Source organism: Pseudopodoces humilis, chromosome 10 (genome assembly GCF_049639895.1).
Source record: "Pseudopodoces humilis isolate 2021_Gansu_Grassland_sample_001 chromosome 10, ASM4963989v1, whole genome shotgun sequence".
Classification (NCBI taxonomy): Eukaryota; Metazoa; Chordata; class Aves; order Passeriformes; family Paridae; genus Pseudopodoces; species Pseudopodoces humilis.
In genome coordinates, this window is record NC_142209.1 from 5,636,480 (window position 1) to 5,650,736 (window position 14,257).

General features: G+C 39.5%; 1 protein-coding gene across 13 annotated transcripts in view; it reads left to right on the plus strand.

Moving 5' to 3' along the window:
* Positions 1-14,257, plus strand: part of RC3H1 (ring finger and CCCH-type domains 1) — a 63,234-nt gene that overhangs the window by 37,571 nt on the left and 11,406 nt on the right. For 9 of the 13 annotated variants that reach the window (XM_014261970.2, XM_088060346.1, XM_014261969.2 and 6 more), the window contains 8 exons: positions 1,254-1,372; positions 2,920-3,032; positions 5,680-5,961; positions 6,288-6,505; positions 7,792-8,168; positions 9,170-9,301; positions 9,839-10,009; positions 12,775-12,985. In XM_014261970.2, coding sequence (XP_014117445.1) covers positions 1,254-1,372; positions 2,920-3,032; positions 5,680-5,961; positions 6,288-6,505; positions 7,792-8,168; positions 9,170-9,301; positions 9,839-10,009; positions 12,775-12,985 — 1,623 coding nt within the window. The remainder of the gene's footprint in view (positions 1-1,253; positions 1,373-2,919; positions 3,033-5,679; positions 5,962-6,287; positions 6,506-7,791; positions 8,169-9,169; positions 9,302-9,838; positions 10,010-12,774; positions 12,986-14,257) is intronic. The other 4 variants (XM_088060349.1, XM_088060350.1, XM_088060355.1 and 1 more) reach the window with 1 other exon arrangement.

Sequence of the window (14,257 nt, forward strand, 5' to 3'; positions counted from 1 at the left end):
AAAGAATTTAACTGGGAAATAAAACCTAAGCTGTTGATGGAGGAGAGAAAGATAGAAATAGTTGAAAAAGTCAGCAGTGCTATAAGGATGGACCACCTGAGGGAGAAGGGAAGGGACAGAACAAAGTCCTGTGGCTGAAGTTTTATTTTATACCTCCTAAAATTTGTAAAATCAATATTATATATCAGAATAGGAAAAAGATATAAACTACAACTTTACGAGACGAAAAAATGTACTTCGTATTTGTTTAAACAAACAGAAGTTAAAATTCCTTTCCAATGAGGACTAGTTGTACTTCACAGCTAAAGGAGATGCAGTGCTTTCTTCCCAAATCTTTCATACTGGAATAAGCTGCAGACAAACCTGTGTACTGCAAATTTGTTTGCAAAAAACTGGTATGTAAGGTGGCACCACTAACAGCCTCCCTTAATTTTGGTAGCTAAGACTGGTCTTTGTGGTTTTTTCTATAGTATTGATTTGCCTGAAGAACAGCAGGGAAGGACATTGAAGTACTTCTAGAAGAATTTAGTCCCTCTGAGTGGAATATAATGTAATTATATGCTAAAGATCTTGAAAGGCTCTTTGAGATACTGTGCTTTGCAGCAGAGTGTGCGGGCACAGAGTGGGAGTGTCAGCTGCTGGAACAGATTCAAAAACTTAGAAAAGTAAATTGGCTAAAAAGAAAAGGTGCTCCTATAGAATTGAGACTGTACAATTCACAGTGTTTTAGATGGTGGTCTGATTCATAGATTTGCCTTGTGATGGTTTTTCCACATGAGAGGCATTAATTTCTATTGCTGTTCCATGTCTGTGCCTGTATAATCAGGCCAGTGATGACTGTATTCATATGGAATGATTTTACCTCCAGGAGTCTGAATGCAAAGAAGGATTTTGAACCTGATGTTTTTTCTTAATGAAAGGAGTTGGTACAGTGCCTTTACTCTGGAGTTCTTGTGAGATGTGAAGGTTCTTGTAAAAGAAATAATTTGACATTCTAAAAATGGTCTTACTGGGTCATTCAGTATTTCGTGCAGTTCAGTCTTAAGCTTACAGATACCTCTATTCTATAAGAGCTAAATGTCTATAAGAGCTTAATGAATTAAGGTTCTGAATGCTTTTTCTCTACTGATGAAACATTTCTTATAAACTTGGCTAGTCAAGTTTTGTGATACTGATGCGGGGTTTTGTACCTGGTTTTGGAAAATCTTTCTGATTTTTCTTTTTATATTTTGTATTTGCTGTCCATGCAACAGATGCTCCACCTCCAACATGGGAACAACTGGAAAATGGGCTAGTTGCTGTGAGGACTGTAGTTCATGGCTTAGTTGATTATATCCAGAATCACAGCAAAAAAGGAACAGATCAACAACAGGTAAAAGCTAAATAATTTGGAAATATATACCCCTAAGTTTTATTTGCTGTATCCTGTAGTAGAGGTTTACTAATGTCACTTGGAAAGATTTGGTTTGACAAGGAACTTGCTGAAAACGTCACTGCAGAGTCATATTTACCAAAAAAGAAACATGAAAGGAAAAAATGCTAAACAACACATAACATCACATATTTACCTCCAAGACCTGTTGAATTTATTTTCACAGCTCACTAGGATGGAAGGAGAACAGTCTGATCCAGCTACAGGCTTAGGGAAATGAATAACAGCCTTACTGAGTAGAGGGTGGGGAAGGGATGTTGGCTGCTTCTCTGATTTATGGGAATTTTCTTGGATTTGTTTTAATGTGACATATTTCAGCTGTCTCTCTGTTGATGAAATCATCCTTATACCTGTGCTTAATGGTCTGTCAAGCTTGAAGATTTAAGAATAGTTCATATGAAGGTGCAATCCAAGTTCCTGAAACAAATTTTTTTGTTTCACCAATGACAATGTAATTGTATATTAGCTTATCTCATAGTTACCTTATCATACATTCCTTTGATGTCATTTTGTTGTGTAGCACAGTTGATATAAATGCTGCTGAAATATGGAGCTGCCTGTCCCAGTCCCATTCATCCATCACTTTGGCATTCATCCTCTTGGAGAGCTGGTTTGGGGAGCTGAGCTGGTAAAGAGATTATCTCTGCCAATAAAAAGGCCAAATTAAAGTGAATTATTTCTGCCATTTCACCTTTTTTGCATTACTTGGGATGGACAATAGCACTGTCACCAGGAAAAGGAAAAACAGTAGAAATGCATAAGTGGGAATCCAGGAGGGGGAAAAGAGTTTTTGTTGTGAAGAGCCTGTGGAACATGCTGTGCTGCTTGCACGAAGCCTCCTGAGTAGGGAAAGGGGATGTCTGCTGAGCTCTGGGTAAGGTTGTGCTACCTGGTGGCAGTGGCCAGTAAAAGGCTGTGTGGCTTATGTTCACTGTGTAGTAGATGGCCAAAAACCCCCAAACAAACTAAACAAAAACAAACACAAAAAATCCGCAAAAAACAAATCAGAAAAAAAATAAACCAAAAAAACCCCAAAAGTTTGCAGGTGACTTCTTACAGATACACACCTTTTGCCTTCTCAGAAAGCACATTGACTTTTACAGACCTTTCCCTTGATGGGAACTATTGAAAGGGTATATCTGATTATTGGTAATTTTTTCATCCTGTATCAGTTTTGTCCACTTAATTGTGTTCTAAAATGTACAGCTGTGTTCCAGTCAAGCTCTCCAGTAAGGAGTTTGAATAAAAATGCTGCAGAAATCTGAGAGTGACTTAGTTGTCAAAACACATACTCTTGAATTGTTGGCTGTTAAAGAACCAAACACAAGTACTTCAGTTGTTGATTTCATATCAGATATTCCAGAAACACTTAAATTTGAGGAATTATCAGTGGTCAAACATCAGGCCTTTGATAAGATCATACATTCAGCTTGGTTAAGTGCACTTTCATGTTCAGGTGTCTCACCTGGTTTCTTTAACCTTGTCAGCCCCCTCAGCACAGCAAGTACAAGACATATATGTGCCGAGACATGAAGCAGAGAGGAGGATGTCCGCGGGGGGCCAGCTGCACCTTCGCACACTCACAGGAGGAGCTGGAAAAGTAAGCGTACCTCTCCTAGTAGAAAGTAGTCCAGTCTTTGTTTCATCTTGTCTATAAGAGTTATATCTAGGAATAAGGGGAAAGGAAGTATTCCCTGGTTGTTAAACTAGCAAGAAATAATGTGATAAACTTGTAACAGTCATCTCTTAGGTTTTCGAGCTTTCTTCTTCCATACAGAAGAATATTTGCTTTGTTCATCAGTAATGCAGCTCTGAAAGTTTGATGCTACACAAGTATTATCCAAAGTTTTTGGAGGTGGGCTGTTTTCCCTACTTCTTAAGTGTGACTAAACGTGCTGTGTGACAGCACACACAGCTATGGCTGTTATTTGGGGGTGCTTCTCATGTTCCCATTTTATTCAGGTAGGTTGCGGGCAGTTTTCCAAAGGAATTTCCATAAGGAATGTTTTGCTAGCTCTCCAAAGACCTAAAAATAAACTTTCCAAGATTTTTTCCTGCAACAATTCTTTGTGCAGTCTGTCAGAAATTTTCATGCAGGTATCTTCAGTTGGTTACATCTATTGTTGTAGTGTTAAAAAATGATGGTCATATCAAGTCTGCAGTCTAGATGCATTACAGATTTAGGAGGGCTACCAGTTATGCAAGAGCAAGATGCTGTTGTTCTGCAGGTTGTTACTATTTTTTTTTTTAGTAAAATAGATTATTTAGGAGCTAAGAGAAATAAATACAGTGTATTTTATATAGTATATTAGTTTGTTATTTGCTTTTTGGTCTAAAATAATTCAAAGAAAAGGTGCTTTTTAATGAGAAGAATACTGCAAAGGCTAGGAGTTGGCATGCAGTGTTTCTTTTTCATTTCTTAATCTGAAACTCATAGCATTAATGTCAGTTCATGGGCTGTATATCCAGCATGCAGTGCATAGACAAAACACAAAGAAAAGAGCAAAGTGTATGGTGTTAGAATGACAAAGAGTTATTCATATGAACAAGGAATAGAACTTCAATACTTGTGTGCTGCAGAAACAGTTAAAGAGTGTTTTGCCTTTTGTCATCATGCTAATGATATAATGAGATAGCTAGTGCTGCTTTGGGATGATGCTTTGGGATGGTTTTGTTAACCTGTTGAGTGGTGGGTCAGCATTACACCTCTGAGCCAGTTGTACGTATCAAGGACTGTTTGTCAGCTTTGCAGGGGGGAAGAGGCCCATTGCAGCCAGACTGACTTGTATGCCTTGGTATTAATGTTACCCTGGGCTGAAGAGAATGTTTGTTCAGTTTCGGATTCCCACAGTTTCTGTGGGTTGTTGGGGAACTTGTGAGCTCTTATTGTTCCTTGTACCTTTTATCTTTGCTTAATTTCTTTAAGTAGCTGCTGGATTAGTGCTCCTCCTTTTAAAAATGCATAGTGTGAATCATATGCATTGCTGGTCCTGTGTGACTCCTGTATCTCTCTATATAGCTTTAAGTTTGGAGGAAGTTTATAGGGAAATGTGTGGTAATGTTTTAGATAGCATTTAGATATAATGTAAACTTGCTTAAACAGCAGCTCATTCCCTTCTTGACAAGGGACAAAGAGCCTGTGTATATAGACAAGCACTGAACTTTTTAAAATTAATTTGTGTCCTGCTCATGTGGAGACTGCAACATCTAAAAAACAAAACAACCCCAACAATAAAGCCCCTTTTTACCTCTGTTGTGTTGCTGTTAATGCATGTGGGAAGCTACAAAGCTTATCTAAAGATTGAGTAATAACTGCCAACTTTTTCTGCAGTAATCTGTGTGCTTTCCTAGTCGGGGTTCCCATCTCACTCTGGCTGTTATTTATGATGTGAAAGTGTTGGCTTCACCCCTGCTGTAGAAATAGCCTCTTGTTCAGTGAGAGCACTCAGATCTGCAAATATGCTCTCACACTTGCATTCTGGGATCTGAACTAATGGCAGGGTATTTAGGGGAGGACCTTCAACACTGGAATTTGTTCTCCAGTACTGCTGGCCTCCTGGTTTCTGTGGCACTTTGGTTAAAATGCCTGTATTTGCTCAGACTTTAGTCGGAAGCAGTTAGATTTTTGGACTTGCTGTGTATTCATGGAGTTTTTATCTCTGCAATCACTTTATCAAGCAACAGAGATGGTGTGAGCTGCATATTGATACAGTAACATAAATCTTAAACTGTGCTTTAAAATGTATCACATGGTAGTAAACACTTGGCTTATTGTTGGACAAATGGAGTAAAAGGGTATAACTTCATATTTTTTCACTTAAATTTTCTGCTGTTAGTTTCTTCTCTGAATAAAACAGGCTTGAACAGTCTGTGATTCTTATTCAGAAGCTTGTGTTACTGCATTTTATGTGATAATAGTACTTTATGTGATGCTTAGTTTTGGTTTTCTTCTCTTGAGATGCATATGCATAAAGAAAGTAAGATTTGTAAATTTGCTGTATGAAGTTTACCTGTGAATTCTTGATGTATTTATCATTAAAAGTCCATCCTTGTTTTGATTGAAATTCCTATTAATAGATGAGCTGTCAGGGCAGTTTTATTCTAAGAGGTATTCTCACAAGACCCTTGGGGAGGTTGAATTAAAAGGAGGCTTTCAGTATTATCCATGTTTGAAAAATCTTGAAAGTACAGTTCTTTTTTGTTGTCGTTTTGTTTCAATTTTTGATATGTGGCTTCTCTTTCTGAAGATTCCGTAAAATGAACAAGCGTCTCGTTCCCAGAAGACCCCTTAGTGCTTCCCTGGGCCAGCTGAATGAGGTGGGCCTGCCTTCAGGAGCTATCCTCTCAGAGGAAGGGGGAGTGGACTTGCCCAATAGGAAAACTTCTGCTCTGCCAAATGGAATTGTATCAACAGGCAGCACAGTGACGCAACTAATTTCTCGAGGGACTGACTCCAGTTATGAAACTGCCCTGAAACCAGGGAAGATGGACCATCTGAGTAGCAGTGCCCCTGGATCCCCTCCTGACTTGTACGGGTCTTCCTACCTGTTGTTAAAATTGTTGTGTGTGTAAATGTGGAGTAGAAACAAAGTAAACCAGTTCTTTAAAAAATAAACAGAATGGGAGTTGTGGTTGTTCTTGTGTTTGGTTGGTTGTTTTTTTTAGTGATTATATAGTAGAGTAGAAAGCTGAAGCTTAAACTCTAAGCTGCATTAATTCCCTGTTTGTTTATATTTTAATTGGAGAAGGTGATGGAAGCCTTCAGAAAGTGAAGTGTAGACAAAAGAACAGTGTGTTAGAGTACAGTGTGCTATACCAGGCCTTAATGAGCAGTACCGTCTTTCCACTTTTTTAGGTTGGAATCTGTTCCCAAGAGCTCTATTTCTGCCTTGCCAGTGAACCCTCATCCTGTTCCTGCTCGGGCACCAGCAGATCTGCCCTCGGTGTCTGTCACCAAGCAGTTGCAGATGGTACCACGAGGGTCTCAGTTGTACAGTGCACAACAAGCAGATATATTTTATCAAGACCCCAGAGGGGCCGCCCCATCGTTTGAGCCAGCACCCTACCAACAAGGTAAGATTGACACCAAGCTCTTTCATCCTCATGCTGATTTTAGTCTTTCTTCCCACTCTGTTTTTTAAGCCCTTTAATTGAAGTTTTCTTACAAGTGACATGGACAAAAGACACTAATAGGGTGACATCATAATAAAATGGAAATTGGTGGGATTTTATACTTTGACTGAGGACTTCAGTGCAAGTGAAAATAATACTTGTTTCTGTCCAAGTATTGCAAGTCCTTCTGTCTTCAGTTCTTCCTAACTGGGCTTGATGAGGGATCCAGTATAGTAAACCTTAATTCAGTTTGACTCAGGGAAAATAGAAATAAAGTGCGTTTGATGATAGAGATGAATGAAGTTAGAGAAGGGTGTTCACAAAAAAATAAAACATCATAAAAAAGGATCTAAGAGGAAAAGCTCTAACTATAAAGAGAGCACATGGAGAAAGATAATATTGAAGGGGATTAAAAAGAGAAGATATGTCTATCTATGTGAAAAAGAGAATGATTCTTAGGCAATGTGAGGTTGCAGAGAGAAATGAGATGAAGTGAAGTTAATGCGAAAGAAAAATAAGCAATGAAAGACCAAAGGAAGTTAAAAAGCAGAAAAAGCTATAGAAAGGAAAGGCAAAATGGGGGGGAGCCATTTCTGAGAAAGCTGCAGAGCATTTTGAAAAAAACCAAACTACTTAAATTTGTTCATTATGTGCCAGTGAACATCTGAGTTGTCCACAAAATTTGATGTCATGCACATATTCATGCTTATTTTAAAATTATCCAGAAGTCACAGATAGAATGATAAAATCTTCAGATAACTGGGCAGTTTGATATTACAAGTCTTTGGTGATTTACAGTTCTGAAATGTCTTTCTCCTGTTCAAGATTTAGAACAAATCTCTTGATAACTTTAAATCCTAATAATCCAAGTTCCTTTACCCAGCCAGTGGCACTGATATGTTGAAATAAATTGAATTTAATTGCATGGGTGAAAATGTACAGACCAATCTTCAGTTTACTTTTTACGTCTTACCTAGCTGAAAGCATTTGTAGCAATTTGCAGAGATGTTCTGGTGATTTATTTCTATTTAGTGTGCTGGCAGGACTTGTGGGGCACCTGTGGTGGGCTGAGTCTCACCAGCTCTTCACTGTGCTGTGTCAATGCTACAGTATTGATAATTAGATAATTACATTATGACGCTTGATCAACTTTTGCTTCTTCAGGGTTTTCTGCAGTCAGTTTTTGTGGACAATTGTGGTAACCACTTTCTGTATCTTGTGATCTTTTCCCCCTTGCCTTGCTTCAGGAGTGTACTATCCCACTCAGTCCATGTCTCGCTTTGTCCGACCTCCTCCATCAGCAACCGAACCAGGTATACCATACCTGGAGCACTACGGGCCATATTTGCCAGAGCGTGTGGTAAGCCCACAGTACCCACAGCCACAGGGGTACCCGACCCTGGCGCAGCCCATGTACCCACCACACTACGACAGCCGCCGCGTGTACCCCCCCGTGCAGCCCTACCAGCGGGAGGATGTGGTGCGGGGCAGCCCAGTGCCCATCGACATCCCACAAGCAGCTGTACCCCTCTATGTACCTGAGTCCAGAGACAGATACCAGCAAACAGAGGCTTATTGTGCAGTGGCTCCACATCTTGGTCAGATCAGACCTTCGTGCCACAGGGTATGGGTTCTACGCTACATTTTTGTAGTTGTTTTGAGAGAGAAACTATAAGCTGCTTGAGGAATTGAATATTTTTGTACTAAGGGGGTGGTCTTTGCAAAAGTCTAAACTTTATGAAGTGTATCAAAAACTAGAAGGTAATTTATTTACTGGTCAACTCTGCAGTTGTAATGATGTTTATATGTAAAATAGGCTGCTTTGGTGCTCAAAGTAGAAAGGCATTGTAATTCACTTCAGTAAATCTCTGACTTCTCCAGCAAAGATTAGACTGGAGAGTCTCAGAGAGACTCAAGTTCAGTGTGTGGAAATGATCATGTGTGCATTCTGATACTGATCAACTCTGTATCTAAATAATAAATATTAAACACACGTGCCTTGATAAAAGAATTTAAAAATCTTCTTGTCTGAATTTTTTCAAGTTAGATAGCTAACTGCTGGAGGGTCTTCCTATTGTAAGTTTACAAGTTTGTTTTGATAACTCACCAGCTGGAATTGAGTTCTGTAGAATAGTTGGACTTAGGTCATTCAGATTAAAGGATCTGAATCCTGTTGTACAGGAGATGTTTTTAACATAAGTTACAGATTTAGCAGTTTGAGTGTGCCGTGTTTGTGTTTAACTCTATTGCAAAGGGAATAATAAATATGACTAGAGACCTGTAGAGTTTTATCAATTTATCCTGTATGACTGTAATGGGAACTTGCCATGCTGAACGTGTTCCAGTGGGAACTTTGCGAAGTTGTAACACATTCCCTGTTTGTGGGGTGTCTTGAACTAACACTGGCCAGCGTAGGAATATGTATGTCCTATATGAAAGTTAACAGGTAGACTTTAACTGTGATCATTACTTGTTACTGTAATGATTCTGTCTATCCTCTGTATTTCCCTCTCCTTGCAGTATATAGCTACCTTATTTTGTTCACATAAACAACACTTAGAAAATTATTTATTTTGTACATTAATGCTTCGGGAGCTCTGAAACATTTTCCTGTCTTCATTTCAGCCTCATCCCAGTCTGGATGAACTTCACCGACGAAGGAAAGAGATCATGGCCCAGCTGGAGGAGAGGAAGGTGATTTCTCCACCTCCTTTTGCACCATCACCAACCTTGCCTCATCCTTTTCACCCAGAGGAGGTAAGAATATTTTGACAAAAACATGAAATACTGGCATGTTTAGTGTTTACGTGCTGATAGGTGTAGACAGCAAGAAAATCGGAACAGTACAGCACTGCAAGTGTTGGAGAAAGTAGATTTTGTGCCTAAATGGGAAGCCCTTGTAGTACAGTCTCCAGTATTTCAGCTGGCTGTTGATTTGCCACTGGTCCTAAGCTCTCTGCTTTCAGTGCAACAAAGAAAATTAATTTTGAGCTGTTACTAATTGAAGTAATCCCTCTTCACAGTTACTAGACTTTACTCCTGACATATTTATAATGAAGTAACAGCTTGATAGAGATTTATTTTTTTAACCAGTGTCAAAATATCACCTTCAAACTGGCCTAATGAACACTGGGAGCATAGCCAGGGGCTCAAAATTTCACACACTTCATGCCCAGTTCCAGAGGGTGATGTATCTGATTAAAAATAATCCTGGTGATGTTTCTCTAGTTCACTACTGTTGAAGTGAAGAAGGATGGCTGTGAAACTGCTTCTTCCCTTCACTTACAGAACCAGATTTTTGTTTTTGTACAGTACTTGGATGAAGACCTGAAGGTAGCTGGGAAATACAAAGGAAATGACTACAGCCAGTACTCTCCCTGGTCTTGTGACACCATCGGCTCCTACATTGGAACCAAAGATGCAAAACCCAAAGATGTTGTGGCAGCAAGAAGTGTGGAGATGGCGGTATGCAGGGATAAGGGGAAAACAGAAGAAAAGTGGATATTTCTGTGGGTTGGGAAGGACTTTCATTTGCTTTTCACCATGATGGCAATGCTTTTATTTAAGCTCAGAAGTGCATTGCAATCACAGAAAGCATTTGCAGGTGTGTGAAGCTCTTTGCTTTCCAAGTTATGGACAGTACTACTCTTTTGTAGCTGTTACAAAATTCTGCATATTGATGTGGGATAACAACTCTGCTCTGAAGCCATGGATAACAAGAATATTTTACAAGGATTATTCTTTGCACTTACTTGAAATGCAAAAATTATTCTGTCCTGACAGCATGTTAATTAAGCATGTCAATCTGTTGCTGCCTGTACTTCTTTCTGTCAGAGGAAGATGCTATAACATAACTTTAGGCAATTAATTCTTTTTAAGGTGGGTGTTATTTGCTGTTAAGGGTGTTAGTAGTTTTTACTTGAAGGACTGTGATTTTTAGCCACAAGAGTACCCAAAACTTGCATGAAGTTTTTGAGAAAAGCACAGTCAAAACATTGTACTAGGCTGTTTATTTTTGAAGGCAATTTCTAGCTCTGTGCTGCCCTAATTCAGCCCTTCAATGAACTTTGAGAGGTGGGCTGTGATCTTGTTTTGTGTTGCTCCATTTTTACTAGGTCAGTGTTGCAAAATGAAGGGGCTGCTTGGGTGTTACTAATGGGAATCATGGGTGGAGAAGAAAATAAAGAGTCTTGCATACCACCACTATTCAGTTTCTTCCTAACATTTGGGCATCACTTAACAGGAGAAGTAGGCTAGTAGCCCATGCACATAGGAAGTTGTTCAAGTTCTTCCAGAGAAAGGAGTGTTTAGCCTGAGGAACTTTTACAGAGATTCATCTATTCTCCTTCACCCTCCTTGTGCAAAAGTGATCTATTGACTTTTATTTTTGTATTGTCGGAGTCATGTTGACCTTTCTTTGGCAAATAAGAGGTAGGGGGGAACATTTCTAATCAGAATTTATTCTTCTGTGGACAGATGCTCACCAGTTGCAACCACTTAATTAAATCAGGATTTTTTTGTTTAGTTTCTCCTCAAAAAGGCTTCCCTTTTTCTCTCTGCCCCATTGGAATTAAATTTGTCTTTTTTCTGTCTGCTGAATTGCTTTCCTTTTAAAACCTTGAAGCCACTGCTGGAAATGGACCCAAAAAGAAGGCTTTCTCCTGAAAAAAAGCAGAGCAAAAAACTGCATTTCATCTGCAGCTTTGGCATTTTAACCTGTCCTCTTGCTCTCAGTCCTACACAGTGTGGTTGCCTGGAATTATCACACTGCCATGTTTGACCTGGGGATCTACTGAGATTACTTGGAATCAGCTCATTGCTGTCCAAGTGGCAGCATCCAGGAATGATAAACAGGTCTTGGCTTTCATCCCTGCTTCTAGAAAACTGCAAAAAACCTGCAGCTCAGTTAAGAGAAGTAATAAGGTTCTGGAGAAGTAACCTCCTTTTTCAAGGATAAACGAAGTATTCTTCTGCCCCAGAGCTAATTTTCAGATCAGCGAAATGGGATCTCTGCTGCTTTTCAGTTTTTGTCCCCTCACAGGAAAAAATTATCAGGAGACCTTTACTGAATTCCTTTTTTGAAGGACTGTGTATCATCTGAAGGAGTAGTATCATCTGAGAGTGCATAATGCTGAATATTCTGCAGATGACATGCAGATTCACTGAGTAAATAGAAGTATATTAAAATTGGTACGAGCATCCTATGGCCTAAAGATTAAAAAGTAATTTTTTTTTCCAGGATTCCAAAGTAGATTTTCCATAAGGTTTTAATTTCCAAGCATTACATTTCTTGAATTTAGCTTCCAATTTAGTTGTTACTGCCATTTTCACCCCTTTATTCCTGCCTCAGGTATGTCCACTGTTCCTAGCAATCCTTATCCCTGCTGAAAGCTTGCAGAGTTTTATTTTAATACTGAACTGTACCAAAGGTTGTAGCCTTCAGATAATTTTCTTGGTGTAGTGGCCCCATTTACCTTGCTCTTTTTTTACTGGGTACAGTGTATTTTACTGTGTACAGTTTCACTTCTTTAGCAAAGTCTTAACTTGATTTTGGCAATTCTTATCATTTTACATTTTCTGGTAGCCAACAGATAGCTTTCCTATTTAAGTCAGCTCTTTGAGGTGAGAGTGAACACTTTCTCTCTTCATTTGCTGACCCATTAAGGTGTTGGAGTCTGAAACTCAGTTAGAAACCAGGATGTTCCAAACAGTACTGCTGCTAAATGAAAAATGCCTGAAAAAATATACTAGACATGTCCAAGTAAGTGCGGTACTGAAAAATTCCTATTCTGAGTCATTTGTAGGCTGTTAGGTGCTGCAATTCTTAACAATGGACTTCAGAGAAATTTCTTTTGGATTCTAGAAAGAAGATGTAGTCCTCAGACATGCTCACTGGTCTCTTCTTTGAGTTTCTGTAAGGGGGAGGTTTTTTCCCTGTTTTCTTCCCATTGGACTTTCTCTGTCTCAGTTTCCATTTGCTACTGCTCTCTTCTGGATTTGATCATAATTAATTTTGCAGCTTTTTCACTGTGGTGTAGTAATGGTCATCTTAAGGTAGACCATCAAGGAGACAGTGGAGTTAGAAACTGAGAATAGGAAAACGAGTTGAAAAGTGAAGGGAATAGAGAATACAAGAGGAACTTACTGCACTTACCAAATTGTTGTGAAAAGAATGTGATCCTGTTACTTTCTGAATGAATTTTTGACTGCCTTTTCCATGTCTTGTCCAGAATGTGGATAGTAAAGCCATGCGTGAGCAGCGACTGGACATGCAGCGACGAGCAGCCGAGACAGGGGACGATGACCTCATTCCATTTGGAGACCGACCAACCGTGTCAAGATTTGGGGCCATCTCTCGTACTTCCAAAGCCGTGTACCAGAACTCTGGGCCCATGCAGGCCCTGGCAGTTCAGGGAGCTGCCACCAAATCCATCATTTCAGGTAGGATCTGTGCTCTTGGATTTTGCTGGCTGTTGCTGTTTTCTTTACTGCCACAGTGTTGTACAGATTGAAGACAAACCCTGTAAACTTCTATCTTGTCTTAGAAATACAGCTACAGTGTGTTAATGCCACTTAAAATAACTTCAGGTAAGGTTATACTGAGAAGACTGAATTCAGAACAAGGTTGCCACAGCTTGCTGAGATCACTTGGTCTGAACAAGAGGAGACTGAGGGCAGACCCCATAGCTGTCTACAGCTTCTTCCTGAGGGGATGCAGAAGGGCAGGCCCTGATTTCTCTCTAGTGACCAGTGATAGGATCTGTGTGAGGGGAAGGTTAGGTTGGATATCAGGAAAAGGTTCTTCCCTAGAGGGTGGTGAGGCACTGACCAGGGAATGGTCACAGCCCCAGGACTGCCAGAGCTCTAGAAGTGTTTGTGCCTGTACTCTTAGGCACAGGGTGAGATTGTTGGGGTGTCTGTGGAGGGCCAGGATTTAGACTCCATGGTCCTTACATGTCCCTTACAGCTTGGGATATTCAATGATTCCATGACATGTTTGTGCTTACGTTGTATATTTGTTAGTGATCTGTTGTTGCTGTTTGGAAGAAATTACTTTGTTCTGCCAGTCCCTCTGATATGAAACTTACTTTAAATCTGTAGCAGCAGAATCCAGAAGCTTAGCACTTTCCCAAATACATATAATGCAAAACCATCTTGATAAAGTACTGTACTGCTGCTCTCCTACTTTATGGGTAGCTGGTCCTGCAAGCTTAATGCAGCCATTGTCTCGTGTACTGTTAGGCAAAGCAAAAAAATAGGAGTAGTTCATTTCCAACACATCTGTTTTCTAATCACATGTATAATATGGCTTTCTGTCTTGCTTCATAAGATTGTCTCTTTCTTGAGGTGCACTGAATAATAACCTTAAGAAAATATCTGATTATTATATTCCCCCCAACTTGCTTCTAGCTTTTTCAGGCAGTAATTTTTTAGACTTTACTACAGGTAGAATTCTGACTTCCCTGAAAACTTAATCGTTAAACTGTAGTTACCTAGGTATGTCAGAATTATCAATGAACTCCTGAGACTTTTAGGAACTTCAGTAGTAAAAATAGCTGCAGTAATCATGTCTTTAAGTTTTGTTCTGTGTTTGTTCATCTGCGTGAGTATCTGAAGTCCTTCACAATCTCAGACTCTGGAAGGCCATCACGAACTTTTAGATGTACAAGAAGAGTCTAATTGTTTGTTACAGTATTAGACATGTAAGACCAG